The sequence below is a fragment of the Vulpes lagopus genome, chromosome 14 (genome assembly GCF_018345385.1).
Source record: "Vulpes lagopus strain Blue_001 chromosome 14, ASM1834538v1, whole genome shotgun sequence".
Classification (NCBI taxonomy): Eukaryota; Metazoa; Chordata; class Mammalia; order Carnivora; family Canidae; genus Vulpes; species Vulpes lagopus.
The window spans coordinates 19,137,505-19,156,516 of record NC_054837.1 but is presented as its reverse complement, the minus strand read 5'-3'; the positions used below and the strand labels follow the sequence as shown (position 1 = coordinate 19,156,516).

Here is a 19,012-nt window from a genome sequence, read left to right as displayed (position 1 = left end):
ATTCTGCTTTGAAATGATACCTCCCTAAGCCGACTTCACATTGGTAGGCGTGCCAGGATCACACAGATTAAATGAGATGGTGTTATGTGCAGGCACTTAGCATGCAAACACACACATGGCAGGTACTTAAGGAATGTTTGCTGGAGTCGAATCTCACTTTCTATCAGCCCCACATCGGCCTTTTCTTTGAAGAGCTGTAGAAAGGAATCTGCCAGTTGCCTCCTCTGACTTAATTGCCTGTTGCGCCCTCTAGGCACAGGCATCATTATATAAGAACTTGATCTGTGTCCTTTCTTGTGGAAGGTAAGTGGGAGGATGGCATTCCTCTTCCCTCCTGCATCTCAAAGAGCAGATGCAGAGGACCCTGACCTGGGGATGAGAGCTGGCTCCCACACCCAGCTCTCCCCCTGAGACCTGAGTGAACGTGACTATGAATCTTAACTTCTCTGGCCTTAGCTCCACCTCAGAGTGAGGGGACAGGGCTCGGCAGAGAGGTCTTATGGTTCCTCCCGACTCTGAGATGCTAGGGGAAGCCTTCCTGCAAGACTTCAGACTAACACGTGCATGTGAAATACTGAAGCGCCACTTTCAATAAACCCACAGAAAAGGAGACTGAATAAAAGACTGGGATAGCACATGAGTGGCTAATACCAGCTTTTTGATGCCCCCTTGTGTCCAAAGCAAGCAAATACTACTGGGCTTTTCTACTCTAACAACCAAACCAGTAGATAATCAGAACTAGGGTAAGGGACCTTCTCTCTTCCCTAACGCAAAATGAACAACAGTATGTATCATGACGAGAAAACTCCAATGGAACATAAAAAGGAAAGTGGACTTGGCCTAAAACCTGAGACAGACACCCCTCCTGTGCCACCCCTGAGAGTTGTGTTTGAGAAAACAGGCCCCTCTGGTGCATCTTCCATAAGCAATGACACTAGAAAGAGCTGGGGATTCAGTCACTCTCAGGACACACACCAGTCTCCACCACTGCAGCCTTCCTATTGGTACTGGCCATGTCTTGAGAGGGACTGAGGACAGTAAGCAACAGGGGAGCATCCAGGTCTGAGGAGGAAGGTGCAGGAGAAGGGAGTTTCCAAACACAATTGGGCTTTTTCCTCTTTGAGTCAAAGCAAAGCTTGCAGACTGGTGGCCCATGGGTAGATTCGCTGCATTATCTAACCTTCCAGATGCTTTACAAAATTCTATTCATTCACAACATAAAAGCTCTGGGGATCTGATGCAAAATTCTGCATTGTGGCCTTCTCTTAAAAAACCCCCAGAGCATAACAGAGCCTGAATCTCCTCACAGAAGTAGTCAGGTGGGACGTGCAAGGTGGTCTCTTTGATGGAGGCACATATTCCCTACCTGCCCACCCCTCTCTACTGCTTGCCAGCCCTGAGGCTGGATGTCAGGTGTTATCTGTCCACTCACAAGTGAGACTATTTCTCTTCAGTAGTTATCTAAACTGAGGGCTGTGTTTCAAGAAGAGTAGGAGGGAGCAGTGGAAGTGAAGAATATTCCTATTGTTTAGCGTGCAAATGAGATGCTCCTACACAGATGCACTCAACCAGCTTGACCCATTCCCATGACCAGCAGGGTCCCTGTAGGCACTTAAGTTTCTTATCTCTACTTTTAAGAATGTCAAAAACATCATCTGGTTACCACATGCTGCCTCTCCCCAGGAGACCCCCATGTCAATTGCCAGTGTTCAGGGGAACTAAAAGCAGCTCTCCAGGAAGGAGAGTAAATGTCCCAAGGGGAAAAATGAAAAAGTAGGGTGGGGGTGGGGTGGGGGTGGTGTGTGGAAAGCTGCCAGTGCCATTTGCTGGTGGCTGGCTATGTGGCCCTGTGTTGTCCTGGAATCCCATGATGGGCCATAGCCACAGAACGTGCTAATGAGGGGCTGTGGCTGGAGCCAGATAGAAGGTCTAAAGAGCAAGCAGGGCAACTACATCAAGCCTAGCCTCGCCTGGGAATGTGGACTTGGGGGCTCAGTCACCAATTCGACCACTGGTAGGCTCAGCACATTTGGTCAGGCTCCACACTGCACAACCCTGGGGGAGGGCACGGGACACATACACACAGTGACCTCACAGGCACGTACATTTCCTGTAACAACCTTCCAGGAGATGGTAGTGTTTTTCCAATAATATCAATGTTATTATAATTTTCTGACACACAGAGGTAAAGTGTCCTGAGGACAGGTACATATTTCTAGTTCACATGAAGCTGCCACAGAGCAGTCACCCTGGACACTGAATTTGGCTGAGGTGGGCCACTTCATGGTTTCTTGTAAGTTCCTGTTAGGAAGAACCTCTAGCTCTGTAATAAATGCACTTCCCAATATGGCTAGGTAAACTTACTACCTACACTCCAGCCTCCAGACTCACACTTGGGAGTCTGAGCAAAATGTCTACCCAGGCAAAGGGAGTTTCCACAGACATAAAAATGGCTGCATGTGGCACTTCTGTCCTCACTGCAAAGCACACAAAGTGTCTGATGTTCCAGCCCTGATGTTCCCTGGTAGGGAAGAGATAGGGAAATATTGCACTATGGGTCCCCAGCGCTGAGGTTATGTTTAATCAAGCAGTTCTCTGAAGCACACGACAGGATGAACGGCCCCATTCCCACCCCAAGCCTTGATTTCAGTGCCATTAGATCAAGGAATGACAAGAGACGTCTGGAGGCAACGTATCACCCACTAAAAACCCAGCACTTCACGGAGTACACCTCTTTGTGATGGTCTTCTCACCTCAAGCATCCGGGACCGTCGGATGGTGATATGAGTGACGTGGGGAGAGGCTGAGCTGGTCTCCACAAGCCCCAGTTTCTCCTTCTCCTTGGTGACCATGTTTCGGAACAGGAGAACTCTCTGAAATGAGCAAAGGTGAGACCAGAAACTGGGTCAACAACCAAAGATTCCTGAAGACACACCATATAAGATTAATGAAGTGAGTCACGTGAGAGGCAAGCAGGGAGCAGAACGGGACACTCTGATATACGCTACAGCCTCTAAGTGTCTTGGGAGAATAGTAAACATTCCCCAAAACAACCTCAGGAGTTATAAGCACAGCTGAGTACATGCCAAGGATGAAAGGTTCCAGAAACAGAGGGACCCCCAGAAAGAGTAGCCAGAGTCTGGTTAAGGATGGTCCCGGAGAGGGACGCCTGGCTGGCTCAGCGTTTGAGTGTCCGCCTTCAGCCCAGGGCATGATCCTGGGATTCGGGATCGAGTCCTGCACTGGGCCTGTGGGGAGCTTGTTTATCCCTCTGCCTGTGTCTCTGCCTCTCTCTGTGTGTCTCTCATGAATAAATAAATAAATCTTTAAAAAAAAAAAAAGGATGGTCTCGGAGAAAATCGTTTTTCTTTAATCAGTAGGCTACTATAAAAACCTGGCAGCAGGACCGGTTATAGAGATTGCTTTATATAGCAGTGCCTGCTTTAAAGAAAATCAGTGTTATGAATTAAAAAACAAACATTTCAAAGATAATTTTTTTCACTGTCAGAAATTTTTAAAAAATGATCCCACAGAATAAAGGTCCCTGACCTCTTCTGTGTCCTCAAGTACATCATAACCACCCATCCGAAGTAACATTTCTCAATTACTATTAGAGAAGAAACCTCTCTCCCGCCATGGTCAAGATTCTGAGGAGCTCCTTTACGAGAGCACAACCCTTCACTCCATCCTGGGTTTAAGAATCACTGCTATAAAAGCACTCAGATAATGTCAGCTGATAAAGAAATAAATCCAAACACCACTGGTTGTTTTTTTTTTTTTTTTTTTAAGTGGCAATCTCCTCCTAAGTCAAAAGCTTTGTCACATACAAACAAGGTCAGAAGGATAACAACAATGGTAATAAGAGTTAAGTATACACAGGGGAGGCTAGTGTGTTTACATTTGATCGTTTAATTGGCTATGAAGTAAATATGCTGTAGTGGGAAAAGCGATTGCCTACGGCCTCCCAAGGAGGAGGAATGTATTTGGCAGAAGGGTTTCTTCTCAGTAGAGCAGCTTGATGTGGCTGGTCTGCGAATCTAGAAACAAGGACTGAAGTGCTCTGAGTAGTATCAGAAGCTCTGGGGGTTTAAGGAGAACACGGAAGGGAAGAACAGACCAAGCAACAGTGAGGGAGGCTGTGATGGGGGTGGTGGTGAAGGGCACCATCACCTAACAGGTCTGTGCAGGTGGGGCGGGGGGACCTGCAGACTTCCAATTTAACTTGTGTGGGCTGTGGGGCACAACTGCTTCCTCTGCCCTCAAATCTTTAGCATGAACATGAGGCAGAAGAGCCTTCCATGGGGGTAAATCCTGTATGGGGTGGAGACCACATACACAGAAGCAGAAGCGCAGAGGCGGCTGAGAGAACACCTGCCTCCCAAGATTCCCAGGATGAGGCCCTGATTTCCACGGGGCAAGGAGGAAGGTTTGGGACAACTGTAAGCACCCTGCACGGGGCTGAGAGACCTCAGCAACTACAGCAGATATCTGGGAAAGGATCCTTGTCTCTACTTTGCAGATGAAGAAAGTGACTTACCCAAGGTCACACAGCTGGTGGACAGAGGGGTCACATTCAAACCCAGGACCCATGCACAGACCACCACACCATAGAGCCCCTGCCCTCCCCATGGGGCACTAGGCCTTCCACACCCAAACGAGAGAGAAAGTCCTCAAGTCCCAGTTGGGAGATGTATCTCAGATAGATGTGTAAAAGCAACATAAAACAGCACAGAGGATGAAGTGTGTGTGTGAACCAGGCAGAGTTGAGGCCTTCTTCCTAGTAAAGGAAGAATGGTGTTGTGAGTCACTCACTTGAGTGAGTCAAGAACAGGGAGAGTTCTGGCATTTATACCATATGTGACAGATGCAGGGGAGCAGACAGGATTGCAGAGACCCTATTAGCTCCCTGTGCATTCCAGCAAGATGTGTCAGCAGGGGACACAGCCCTCATAACCCCAATACACTGAGCTTAGATGCCCTCTTGGAACTGCCAGGGCCATCACAAGATCAGAGCAGGGGTCAGGAGACGAGGAAGGGTCCTCAAGACACAGCAAAGAGCAAGTTCATTAACTATGCACAAAAAGCCTTGATGACAATTTTCAGCAAAATGCCCCAAAGAAAAACACACCAGGGATTATACCACAGCCCCCAAGTCATGCCAACTAATCTCACTGGTGACTTTCACAGCACTCCTAGGTCACTGGTGACTCACTGGTGACTTTCATAGCACTCCTAGGTCAAAAGTAATACAGTACCATTTATGAGATGACTAGTATCCTAAACTACTTAGTATTTATATGCTAAAGGCTTAATAGCTGTATTTTAAAAATGCACGTACATTGAAATAAAAAATAATTCAGTTTCATTTTTAAAACCCAGCTTAGCAAATAGGACATCCTCGACAGGAATGCTGACATTGTTTTTGTTTTTTTTTTAAGATTTTATTTATTTATTCATAGAGACACAGAGAGAGAGAGGCAGAGACACAGGCAGAGGGAGAAGCAGGCTCCATGCAGAGAGCCTGATGTGGGACTCGATCCAGGGTCTCCAGGATCAGGCCCTGGGCTGCAGGCGGCGCTAAACCGCTGCGCCACCGGGGCTACCTGGAATGCGGACATTGTAAGCTTGAGCTAGTACTTCACAGTGTCCAGCAGATTTCACTGTGCTCCTCTGAAAAACTTAAAATATCCTGTGACAACCCAGAGCCACCAAGGCATGCCAGGTGTGAACTGCAGATACCTGGAGCGGAGATCCCAGGCTGCATGATACGGGAATGCCATGGTCCAGGGCTGACTTCACAAACACATGGGTCCAGGGTGCGGTGCTTGGTTTGCAGTCAGACTGCACCACCCTGGACAAGGCCCTGGAGATGAAGGCCTGGAAGCTACTTCCACGCGGAGCTGTTGCAGAAGGGAAAGATGCCACCCTTGGAATACAGAAGGCCCATAAGGCAGATAAGAACTGTCTGCACATCTCAGAAGATTTAGATTCCACTTTCAGTGGTTATTCAAGGACCAAAGGGTGGAAGTTACAGAGAATTAATTTAGCTTTGGGTTAGGAAGAATGTTCCATCATCGGGCAGAGTAAAGCAATAGAATGGCTGGCTTTGCCAGGCTGCAGGTCCTCTATGTGAGGTAAGGTAAGGGATATTGTTGGAGGGGCTCCCTCCAGGGCGGGGGCATGTTTCAGTAAGTCATCTCCTGAGGTCCCTTCATTTCTAAGAGGCACTGCTGTCAAGTGCAGTAAGAATTTAAACAGCCACATCCACTACTTGAAGGTGAAGAATGGCAATCGTGAGTATTAACGTCAAGGTCACAGCAATATCAGAGAGCAATGAGGGGTGCTTATCTCTGAAAAATAAGGTTCAATTTACAAAAATGTGACTTGTGCTCTTTTCTAAAAATATCTTTTGTCAAAAAAAAGGAGGAAAGGAAAGAAAGGCACACAAAGACCCGTTAGAGCCTCTTCTGAAGGAGCCCGATGTTGCTGTGGCTCCCAGCAGACATTCCTGGAGCGCCCACCACAGACATTGCCTCCTGTGAAGCAATGGGACGTGGCAGTGCCTTCCTGCGCTTCCTGACACTCTCCCCACAGTACCCGATCCTTCCCAAGTCTCTCACGTCCCTCAGTTGATGGTTTCCTTGCTCTGATTAGCCCTCTCCTCGCACCGGCCCTCTAAAGGACAGGTCCCTTGTCGTCTTACTCCTTGTCCATGGCAATGGGTGCAGCCAGATTTGGGGGGTGTCCACACGTACAGTCTCTTTCCAGCCCTGCTGTTCAATGGCCTCGAGGGGTCACAGACACTTCACCTGTTTCCTGCTCAAAGCTGATCTTACCAGCACTTCCCAGAGCTCTCTTGCCTCTGGCTCCTACCCTAGGAATGACTCCTGCAAGCATCCAGGAGTCTGAGCCAGAAACATGCCCACTACCTGAAATCCATCTCTCCTTCTCTTCTGAACATCTTTGTTCTTATGATTTCATTACCCTCTTTCTACGCTCATAACATCTCTGCCTCTAGCCAGTCTTTAACCCATGGCCAGAAGGATCTCTCTAAAGCACAGCTCTGACCAGGGGTCCTTGAAGCTGCAAACACTCCAATGGCTCCAGGAAGTTCACACTCCTGGCCCTGGTACAAAAGGCCCTTCTGGCTCCAACTACAAATCTTCTCAGCTTCCTGGCTCCCCTTTATATTCTCCACAGCCAGAAGTGAACATCTAGCCATCCCGGAGCACCACGCTCTCAATCACCCCAGGTCTTTAACTACTCTTCCCTTCCTTTAACTACTGTTCCCTTCTGCCAATGGAAGCTTTTCCTGACTCCATTCCCCCTGTTCCCAGCTGGGTCAGGTCCCCTGGTCTGGGATCCTACAACATCCATCCCTGTAACATGCACCTCACCTGCCAGAACTGCCCGTTTACACTGTCTTCCATCTCTCTACTTGGCTTAATACCTGCCATGGAGTGAGATCCAATCACCATTTGCATCTGTTGAGAGAGTGAGCTCATTTTTTTCTTTCCAACTGCTACAGCTAAGAGGGCAAGGCAGGTACCATGTGGTAGAAGAGAAAGATGCACAGGAGCCCAGTTCTGAGAGCAACTCACGTTTTTGTGAGGGATGACATGAGGGATGTACTGCAGGATCAGCTGGGCCCGCTTCCTGTCCTTGTCCAGTTCTTGGAAGAGCACGCTAGGTTTGAGATCCCTTCAGAAGAAGAAAAGCATGGGTTTGGGTTATTAGAACAGTAAAACCATTCTCTAGTTGCAGGGGTGGCCAACTGCAGCCTGCTGCCATTTCTGTATATAAATTTCCATGGAACACAATCACTACATACTGTCTCAGGCTGCTTTCACATTACAGCAGCACAGCACGGTGGGATACTTGCAAAAGATATCGTCTGGTCTGCAAAGCCTAAAATATTTGCTGTCTGGCCCTTTACTGAAAGTGTCTGTCAGACCCCACTCTAGTGCCACAACCTAAGAGCTGACATGTCACTGGTAAAAAAAATCACAGACCTCTTATGTTTAGTTGTTGCAAGAGGATTTCCCCACCCTACCCCTGAAAAACCTAGCTGTAGTTTCTGTCCTGCCCATTCTGCTGAAAAAAACCACCACTGAACTATCGTAACCTGCTGCTCAATCCAGCTAGAAGAACTTGCTTCCCATTTGCTAAATGTGACCTGGCTCTGTCACCATTAATGAGCTCTAATCACTCTCTGTGTCCACACATCCTCACAAATTGCCAACTGCCTGGCGGTCTGTCCTCCCAGGAGGACAGGGGACAAAGGAGGGATGAACACCTCTTGGCTTCAGAGTGTGAGTGCAGAGCATGATGGAGTAGACCCCCTTTCCCCACCCCACTCCTCACTTTCGCAGCCAGTGGTCTTCAGGGGCAAAGCGCCGCCGGCAGTCCCGCTCATACAGCACCATCAGCCACCCGTGGACAGATTGGAACAGCTCTAACGTCTCACCCTTGGCGTTCTCTGTGGGGCACACAAATAGGAGAGCCGCACAAACAGAAATGGTCAGAGCTGGCAGGGAGCCAGGAGGATAGCTCCTTGTCTCTGCCTGTCACCAGGCCCCACCAACATCCTTAGTCTCCCTCACTTTGGATTTTACGCAGAACCAGCAGAATTAAAAGACTCCCTGGGTATGTTCTAAGCATTGGCAGGACCTGGGTGTCTCAGACACAATCACTCCAGCTGCCTCCCAAAGCAGGTGACCCAAAAGACCTTCTTTTTAAAAAAAATTTTTTTTTAAATTTTTATTTATTTATGATAGTCAAAGAGAGAGAGAGAGAGGCAGAGACACAGGCAGAGGGAGAAGCAGGCTCCATGCACCGGGAGCCCGATGTGGGATTCGATCCCGGGTCTCCAGGATCGTGCCCTGGGCCAAAGGCAGGCGCCAAACCGCTGCGCCACCCAGGGATCCCCAAAAGACCTTTTTAATTTAAGGAGTTTTGTACAACTGCTTCAGGAGGTGAGCTCGGATTTGAAGTGTGCCCTGACATGTTTTCTTTTCATGGAAATCAACTCAAAGAAGTGAAAGGAGTTTCAGGGCAAAATCATCATCATTAATAATCCTTCACATGTATGTGTACATCCTGAAGGAAAGGCTAAGACTTCCATAACCACACTACTATCTTGAGAGGCTGTGTATATAGCGAAGAAGTACAACTTCCAATTATGTGAATAAATGTGCCCTTCCAATTAGCCATGATGAGCAATAAAGCTAAGAATTAGCTGGTGTTACAGACCGTGGCCTCCCTGTGTAGCATCAATAAATTGACGGCTGGCAGGACGCCTGGGTGTCTCAGTGGTTGAGCCTCTGCCTTTGGCTCAGGGCATGATCCTGGGGTTCTGGGATCAAGTCTCACATCAGGCTCCCCACAGGGAGCTGGTTTCTCCCTCTGCCTATGTCTCTGCCTCTCTCTGTGTCTGTCTCTTATGAGTAAATAAATAAATAAAATCTAATTAATTAATCAATCAATTGACAGCTAGCATCTTCACCTTACCTACGATTCCATCCCAGATCATCTTAAACACAAAGGAGTTCAGGAAAGAGGAGATAGTAACCAGTTCTTCCAGTTTGAATGAAATTTGTTCTTCATATACTTCAATGTCGTCAAGGATCCTAAATCAGATAGAAAATCAGTCACAATTTCCCACTGAGAAAAGCAGGAAAAATAGGAGATCTATACCTCTTATGAGACAAAACAAGCTCAAGAAACAAGTTTCATCTTTCAGATAAAAATTTACAGCTAACACAATATGATGTACAGGATCTGCTTCAGGATAACCTGGAAGGGAGAGCTTGTGGGGGTGGAAGTAAAGCAGCGGTGGCTGCATCCTGACCACTATGGAAGTTGCTGGCGGGCATGTGGGGACTCCTTGTACTATTCTCCCCACTTTCCATTTACTTGAAATTGTCCATGGTAACAATGTTAAAACTACAACTGAGAGAAGAAAAAAATAAGAAGCTGCCCTGTGTATTTTTCTTATTCATAAGGATCTAACTGTGATGCTCTTACTTCCTGCCTGAACTCATGCCTGACTATCAAGGAATCTTGACTGAGAGTCTGTGTCCACTGAGGAGAGCCACGGAATCTTCCTCTGCAACTACGACAGCCACTAGTGGTGCTTGGTAGGTACCTGCGAAATATTTATGTGGGAATGAACACATGCCTGAAAGAATGTGCGAGTAAATGAATCATTTAAGATACAGCTCTATATGAAAATTTCCTAAGATTGCTCCATTCGCTTTAGGGCGCAACTCGCTCTCAGGTCACCCCAAACCTAGCCATTCACTGTGTCTTCACCAATGGCCACAGACCCCTGGCTCTTGCCTCTAACTGCTCCTGAGACCCCTCTCTCCATGATTCCTACCCAGTCACCACCTATGTGTTCCTTACTCCCTCCTACCAATGTTGTCTATCCCAAACATAACTGTTTGTCCCTCTCTCTTATAATTCTTTACCAACTTTGGAAAAATGTGGAATTAAAAAATATCAAAACTACAACTAGACACATAAGCTTAAAAAACAAAAGAACTGAATGGGACTCACATTTGCTAATTCCCCATTCCCTTTTTTCTGCATTACCTCCCTCAATCCTTACCACAGGGCCAAGAGGTGTGTGCTACTGTGATTCCCATCTACAGATGAGAAGAGAGAGGTTCAGAGAGGCAAGGCCTCCCTGTCTAGGGTGCCTCAGGAAGTGGCCAACCCAGGATTTGCCTCCCACTCCTCAGCTCTGGAATCTTCCGGGTAACTATCTAACCCAGTGAGTAAATGGTGGAGGTGGGATTTGAACCCAGCTCTGGGAGACCCCAAAGCCCACACTCAAGGGTACTGACCCAGCTTCCCAGAAGAATGGGAACTAAGAATTGCCGAGCACTGACTACACGCCACCCACCTTGTACTGTAAATGTTTTCTGATTTTCCTAATGACCCTGCCACACCGGTCTGAACAGTGGTGGTAATCACATCAGCAATGGCTTCCTTATGGACACTGTGACTTGGCTTCTCCATATTCTAGGAAAGGAATGGAGCCCCACAGAGGTCAACCTACGTGATGAGGTGCCGGGAGCAGTCACAGAACAGCATCAGCATGGCCAAGAGCTGCTTGGACTCTTCAGTGTCATTGTTGAGGCATTCCAAGAAGAGCTTTAACCCTCCGTGGGGCCCGAGCTCACAGATAAACGCCCACAGTTTGGGGAGCAGATCATCAAGGTAAGTGAGACCTGGAAAAGGATAGAGAAACCCAAGCTTCAGGTGGGGGTTCCATCTGGTCCACGGTTTTTCCTACCCACTGAGGGGAACAAAATGCTTATACTTCTTTGTGGACATTTAATGTGTATGAAAAGAAGGTGCAATCACTAAGAAAATCATTATGACCACGAGAGTAATGATCACAGTAACTGCTAACATTTCATGAATTCTTTCTATGTTTCAGATGTCGATCTAAGTACTCTGCATGCGTTATTTCCCATCTTGTGAAACCTAATGTTACCTCCATTTTATGAGAGGAAAAAAAATCAAAGTAATTAGCCTCAAATCACCCGCCAATAAGTATCAGAGCTAAGAAGAGAACCCACGTCTGTTTGACTCACTGTTTATATTTTAAATCAGGGATCAGCAAACTTTTCCTGGAAAGAGCTAGAGCCTAAGTATTTTCAGGCTGTGTGGGCCTGGCCCAGAAGGACCCTGTCACACTATTGTAGTACAAAAGCAGCCATAGACTACATGTAAATGAGTGGATGGCACTGTATTCCAATAAAAACTTTATTTACAAAACCAAATGGTGGGCTGCATTTGGCTCACAGGTTGTAGTTCGATGATCCCTGCTTTCAACCACCTTTCAGGCTCACCTACATTTGGCAAAGCTTTCCTCTCCTCTACTTCTACTATTTTATCTCTGCTAAAAATGGGAAAGCAATGAATGATTGTAGTAGAGATCCTGTGAAGTGTCACACAAACATTTAAACTTGAATGAAGCAGAAGACATTTTAGGTCTGCTTTCTGATGGCCACAAGGCCTCAGACACATAAGCTACATCACTGCTACATTTTAAGTCTATTAATACAGCTATTGATTCAGAGAACCTGGCTCTGAAGTTCCATGTGTCTCTGAATATACAGCAAGGTGTATGCCTCAAATTATTCTTCATATTTCACTTTATATTTGAGTCCTTATAATACCTCTCATTTTACAGGGCACTTTAAATTACTTAATTTTGAACAAAGAACTGCTTGCGGAAGATATATTTGCCTGGAGCAGGGGCAGAATGACAGACTCAATCAATACTGCTAGAAATGCTTAGACTAGAGTGGCCCGAAGGGACTGCAGAAGAGGCAAAGAAATAGAGGCCCACTTAGTTATTATCCCTAAAGGTTTGAGCTCACATTTTCAAGGTAGCAGAATGTGGTTAGAGAATGCAGAAACCAAAAAAGGAAAGAAGAATGTGTAACTTTCACAATTTAAAAAGAGCTTACAAGAGAAACAGAGTGAGTAGTTAAACTGTGGAGACCACAAATATACTCCCACAGGACAATCAGGAAGAGCGACTACTCTCATGTTATGTGAATAGTCCTCATGGTGTGGACAAAAATACCCATTTCCAGCCTCAGACACGGATTCAACCGGGGCTGCCTCTGGAGCAACTTGGAGAGAAATGAAGATGCGGCGCTCTGGAGAGCTATGCCAGAGGGCAGCATGGGGCTCTGGACCACCCAGTGCACGTGAGGAGCATGAGCAAAGAAGCATATTATCTTCTACTATCTACTTTGCATGTAGCTCAACAGACCGAACATTCAACAAACACTTCAGGCTAGTTTATCTCATTCTTCAAAGGAACTATTTTCAAGTTAGCCAAGAAAACTTCTTTCTGGGTTCTCTCACTGAGACAACAGGGGATGCCTGAATTTATGGTCACTTAAAAAAACTTGAGCACCGATCAGGACCTCAAAATCGTGTCACTTACAATGCTTCTCAAACCCTCACACTGGGTGCTGGGGTGCCAGGCTTGATCCAGGTCCCTCTTCATCCTCTTTCGAGCTTTCCTAATGGAGCCTACCCTGGGCCTAAGGCTTTACATAACACTCTTCTCCTTGTTTCCCCATAGTATACTCATGTGCCTGCTTGGTACCTCACACTTGTCACACCCCAAATAGAACTCTTCATTCCCCACAAGCCCCATCCCTCGCTGGTTGTCCCCAGCTCAGCAAGTGATACCACCATCCACATAGGCTGCTTGGGCCAACAATCTGGCCTCACCTTTGAAGCCTTTGGTCTTCACTCTTCCAAATCCAATGTACCTATTAGACCTGTAGACACGACCTCTAAAACCTATCCAAAGGCCCCTGCCTCCAACCCTGTTGTCACACCAGTCCCATGCTGTTCAATCAATCAGGGACCATGCTGCCCCCTAGGCAGCATCTGGCAGTGCCTGGAGACATGAAGGGTTGGCATAGCTGGAGAGGAAGAAGTACTACTGGTATCTATGGGAAGGGGCCAGGGGCTGCTAAACATCCTACAACAGACAAGACGGCTTCCACAAAAGGAACTATATAGGGCCTGAGATGTTAGCAGTGCTGAGGCAGGGAAAGCCCACTCCAGTCCAAGCCCATACTGTCTCATTTCTTCTGCGGTCACAGTACCCATTAGGACAGTAAATACTTTTCTCCCTTGCCTACTGCTTGTCTCCTCACTCTTAGAATCCTCTTGGGAAAGGGACCCTTGGCTATCTTAGTCACCTTTTCACCCTCAGTGCCCGGCACATAGATGTTCTACTAATGCCTGAAGATGAATAAAGTAAGTGTGAAAGAGAGAAGCAATGGTAATTCAGGATTTAAAAAAAATGTAAACGTGATGTGACAGGCACTCGGTGTCATAGTATATGTTGGCAAATTTAATTAAAATTTTTAAAAAATGTAAAATGAAACAGAAAAGTTCTTGACCCCTTATGTAGTCAATAGTTTCATGACTTATAGACTTTCGGTCCTCATAATACTAATTCATATGAACAAGTCCTGCATGGCAGTAGAAAGCCCCCAGTGCCCAAACTGTGTTCATGGGGGAATGGGGGAAGGGAGCACATGGACACGATTTTCTTCCTTGCTTGGCTAAGAAGGAAAACATCAGGCATATCCACGTGATGAGATACTATGCAGCCAATAAAAATGAAATTTTGGAAGAACTGCTGACAGTGATAAAATGCTTGTAAAGTGATGAATGGAGGTGTCTGGGTGGCTCAGTCGGTTAAGTGTCTGCTCTTCAGCTGAGGTCATGATCTTGGGGTCCAGCCCCACATCAGGCTACCTGGTCAGTGGGAAGCCTGCTTCTCCTCTCCCTCTGTCCACTGTTTCCCATTTGTGCTCGTATCAAATAAATACAATCCTAAAAAAAAGTTTCTGAGATCATACGAGATCAGGCATGTTCAGGGTGGTATGGCCATAGACCAAAGAAAAAAAAGTGATGAATGCAAAGGGAAGGGTAAAACTACGTTAATTCAATTTAAACATCATATACATCTGTGGTACAGCTGGTTATCCTTGGACTATCGGATTAAATATGGCCTTGCTTTTCTTTTTTATTTTCTAATTTTCTAGTCAGAAAAAAATAGTAACTTTTGAAAGCAAATTGCACTCCATAATGAGAAAAAAGCCAGGTCTCAGGAACGAATTGGCAGCACTGGGACTGAGGTCAGTGTGAGCCATTTAACTGAGGCGCAGCAATCTCTAAGAACAGCTCAAAAATACCCTCCTTCAAAACCTATCTCCTGAGCCAATGAAGCCAGAAGAAATTCAACTTTTTCTAAGAAAAATCCTTTGCCAAATGTTGGAGATGGAAGAAGGCACCTCAGGACTCCCAAACCTGTGAGTATCTGCAGCCGGATCTGGGTCAGAGTCGTCAGTGAGGTCTGGTAGAGGACACAGATGTTGCAGACCTTCTGGACCTCCACAGAGTCCACACGCTTACCCCCAACAGGCCTGAGGATATTCCGAACGGATGCAGACTTCTGAAATGCACGCTTCAGGAGATCTGGCACGGAGGGAAGGAATATGTGAGCAGACGTTCAGCCATCTGCCAGCTTTCACTCCATAAAGAGCATCTCAGTAAAGTGCCCAGTTTACAACCAGGTCTGGACAGTGGGGCAGCTGCCTTGACTCAAGTCATCTCTTTGGGATAAATTAGAAAAGCATTCACAATAGGCTTTTAGGTGGCACCCAGGGACCTCTTCAGAACATCAGAAAATATCTCAGGCCAAGCCATACATATTCGACTGCTACAGGGGATTCTTTTACTGGGCCATGGGAACCTACAGGTAAAAATCCAGCAGACTATATTAGGGAAAGATGGGTGAAGGCGGAGGGCCTGGGTGACTCATGGTTCTCTGTGCTTTAAGAGGCAAGCAGCATCAACCTTGAGTACTGATACTCGGCTTGGGTACTGATACTTGACTTTAGTTTTAAACTTTCCCATTTACGTTTACATCCTGCTGAAGGGAGACTGAGCCCCTCCCCACGGACAGCCACATGATGGAGACTGTATGAGCCACACTGGATGGCAGAAGAAAAGTCACCCTGAACCTGGAAATCTGGCACGGGCAGGTGACTCCACTGAATTCTGTGTTAGTGGCATTTCCTGAACTTTCCTCAGAGAGGGCACCAAGAAACTTTCCCACAGAACCTATGACTAAGCCAAAGAGGCAATATGGGGGTGGCCCAGTCAGTGACCCACACAGGTCCAAATGCAAAGGACCTTTATGGTTAGGGGCTCAGAAAGGCTCTATTTCCCCTAAGAAATGGGCCTTCCTTCTTCTTGTTAATGAGTAAGAGAAGATCCACAAACCCCTTTTCATTCTAGCTACTACTAGAAATTCAGAGCCAAATGGAAGTTCAGAGATCCCCACCGTACTCCTTGTGGAATATCCCCTAACTGTGGACACTTTTCTCTACACCTGACCTTGGTCTTATTCACTTATTTGTTTCCCTGGTCCTTGTTTTCTATCCCCTAAGGGTTTTCTGTTGATCTGCTAAATGTGAACTTGGTTGAAGCAATCTTAAAACCTTTGTGGGAGAAGTCCGAGTGTCCCAAAAATGGAGGGGAGTGGGCACACAGGGACAGCAGGAACTGCACTTGAGCCAAGCAGAGCCCCAGGCTCAGCCTGCCCCAGCCACTCACTCTTTACGGGAAGCACATTCTGGGGCGATGCTGGCTGCACGTGGGCTGGCTCCTGGTTCTCCAGCAGTTTCTTGCTCAGGATGTCACTGAAGAAGATCCGGATCAGAGGCACCCCCCACAGGAACTGCAGCTGCTTAGTGATCAAGGGCATTGACTCGTTAAGGCTAGGAGAGAGCAGGAGACCCAGTGGGTCAGTCCCACCTGACGCTGGCCATGGAGAGCCCACTCAGCTCCCCACTAGGCCTTCCACTTGGAGAGGTGGCAAGGGCCTGCCACTCAACATGGCAGATAAGAGGGCAAAAAAGAGAAAGTGGGATCCACAAATACCACTGAGGGCCTAGGTGCACAGAGTAATGACCTCTTTGTCTTCTTTACAGCATTCCTACCCACCCCAGGGCCCCAGGCTCCCATGTCACAGTCCTCCTGGGTGCACAGTCCTCTCCTGTCTCTGTTCTTCATCCTGACCCCACCCCATTTACCACTCAGGCGACAAAAGCTAAATGATACCTGCTTACTGTCCTCTTCTTCACACTAGGCTGCAGGCCCAGCCTGCAAGTTTCCATGACCCCTAACCTTCTAATAGTCTCCGTGCCTTCAAGTGCTCCATTCCCCACTGCACATGGCACTCGAAGCATCAGACTCACTCTTAAAATCTGCCTTCATCACCTCCTTGCTCTATATCCTGTAAAAGCTCCCAGCATCACAGTAGAAACAGCTACCACCCACAACCATGGGGCAGGCCTAGAGGCAGGCCCTTGACATATTTTACCTCATTCGATCTTCTGAAACAACACTATCTGAGGGATGGGGAAAATCGTCCCTGTGTTTCAGGAGAGGAAAGCAGGGTAAAATGGCTTGTCCAGAGCCCCCCAGAGCAGATCAGGCTGCACAATGCTATGTTCCCCTGCCCCTCCTGCCTCCCACAACATCTCTCCTGAGTCCCAATCACACATGCTCCATCCTTTTCAGGCTAGGGTGTCACACAGGAGCCTGCTGTCAGCTGGCAATTTGTCTTTTCAACTGATGACACTCAAGTACAATGAGGAAAAGGGAGACAATCTGGGGATTTCTTTTCTTGGCCCACATTCTTTGCCTCAAGGGTAGCTGCCGGGGACACAAATATCTAATAGGAAAAGAGATGGGAGCCACAGCCGCCTTTGCTCCTGAGACCTGAGACATCTCAGTCAAGAGTATAGGTTTCATTTTCAAACTTGTGATGCAATGCCGCCTTACTTAATTTCTCTCTTCTTGCCTAGGATTTTTTTTTTTTTTAAGATTTTATTTATTTATGATAGACATAGAGAGAGAGGCAGAGACACAGGCAGAGGGAGAGGCAGGCTCCATGCCAGGAGCCCAACGTGGGACTCGATCCCAGGGCTCCAGGATTGCGCCCTGGGCCAAAGGCAGGCGCTAAACCACTGAGCCACCCAGGGATACCCTCGCCTAGGATTTTTAATGTTTGAGTTTTGTAACTAAAAAATTTTAAATTAATATTCCATCTCTTGAAAAGGATGAGGTTACTTTTATTTCTTTTCAATCATGTGTCTCATTTTATTTTATTTTTTTTAAAGATTTTATTTATTTATGACAGACTTAGAGAGAGAAAGAGGCAGGGACACAGGCAGAGGGAGAAGCAGGCTCCATGCAGGGAGCCTGACATGGGACTCGATCCTGGGTCTCTAGGATCATACCCCGGGCTAAAGGCGGTGCTAAACTGCTGAGCCACTGGGGCTGTCCATGTCTCATTTTAGTATCTCCAAAATATGGCAGTTTAGGGAGTCAGGAAAAGTGATATTGAGAAAGAAAAAAATAATAGTGCTATATAAGGTTCATAATTTACTACGGAATGAAATTCAAAATAAAAGGACTTAAAAAATTGCTATTTACAGGGGAAAAAAAAAAGAAACTGAAGGGATATTCATGCAGGTTGTCTCTGGATAGTAGCTTAATGCGTTTTTATTCTCTTTTGGTCTTATCCAGATTTTATTCAGCGAAAATACATTACTCTTGTAACAAACGAAACACAAGCTGGAAGGAAGAAAGAAGGAAGAATGAGGAGGTGATGAGAGACAGGCAGGGGACAAAAGAGATGGCCATTTGCCTCTAGGACTTACCCATAGTCCACAGATTGGGAGAACCAGCCAAGGACGGGGTGCCAGTGTGTCAGGTTGGATTTCTTCTGGGACACGTACTTCTGACAGTAGCACAGCATCTGGGTGAGTAAACTCACGAACCCGTCTGTCTCCTCCTCTAACACTTTGGGGCTGAGGGAGCCCAAGTGTAGGAGATTGCCTACAAAGAGAGGAAGCTGAGTGCAATGGGCCCAGGTGGCCTGCTGTGTCACTGTCACAACCCTGCCGCCTTGGCCTCCCACAGCCATGTCCACAAGCAGGAAGAAAGTCCTTGTGGAGAGGCACCTGGCAGTCCCGGGGCTGCAATGTTATACACCTGGCTTCAAATCCTGGCCCTGCCACAGAGGAACTGTGTGCCCCTCAACACACCTCGCCATTTTGTTATAAAGATGGCAATAAGGATCCCCACTCTTGATGTGAGGGTTATAATGAAGTAACATATAATGTCAGGCAGGCAGAGGTGTGTGATCTTTAGTGAGCACAACACTGTATTTTATTTATTTATTGATTGATTATTATGGCTAAGAATTTTATTATCAAAATTATTACATCTCTTGTGAAAGTTCAAATGTTACAGCAAGGTATAAACACTCCCCTTGAGAAAGAAGTAATATTTCTTCCTTTCCAAGAGCTCCCCCCACCCCCCGCCGCCACCACCCCCACCCCCAGAGGTCTGGTCTTGACAGCACCCTGCCCACACA

At 46.9% G+C, this 19,012-nt stretch overlaps 1 protein-coding gene across 2 annotated transcripts in view; it reads right to left on the bottom strand.

Annotated features, from left to right (window-relative positions):
- UBE3B (ubiquitin protein ligase E3B) overlaps positions 1-19,012 on the bottom strand; it is a 53,708-nt gene that overhangs the window by 16,467 nt on the left and 18,229 nt on the right. For both annotated transcript variants that reach the window (XM_041728784.1, XM_041728785.1), the window contains 8 exons: positions 18,294-18,471; positions 16,180-16,343; positions 14,869-15,036; positions 11,066-11,237; positions 9,511-9,629; positions 8,365-8,479; positions 7,602-7,701; positions 2,754-2,873 (listed from right to left, as the gene is read on the bottom strand). In XM_041728784.1, the coding sequence (XP_041584718.1) occupies positions 2,754-2,873; positions 7,602-7,701; positions 8,365-8,479; positions 9,511-9,629; positions 11,066-11,237; positions 14,869-15,036; positions 16,180-16,343; positions 18,294-18,471 (1,136 nt within the window). The remainder of the gene's footprint in view (positions 1-2,753; positions 2,874-7,601; positions 7,702-8,364; positions 8,480-9,510; positions 9,630-11,065; positions 11,238-14,868; positions 15,037-16,179; positions 16,344-18,293; positions 18,472-19,012) is intronic.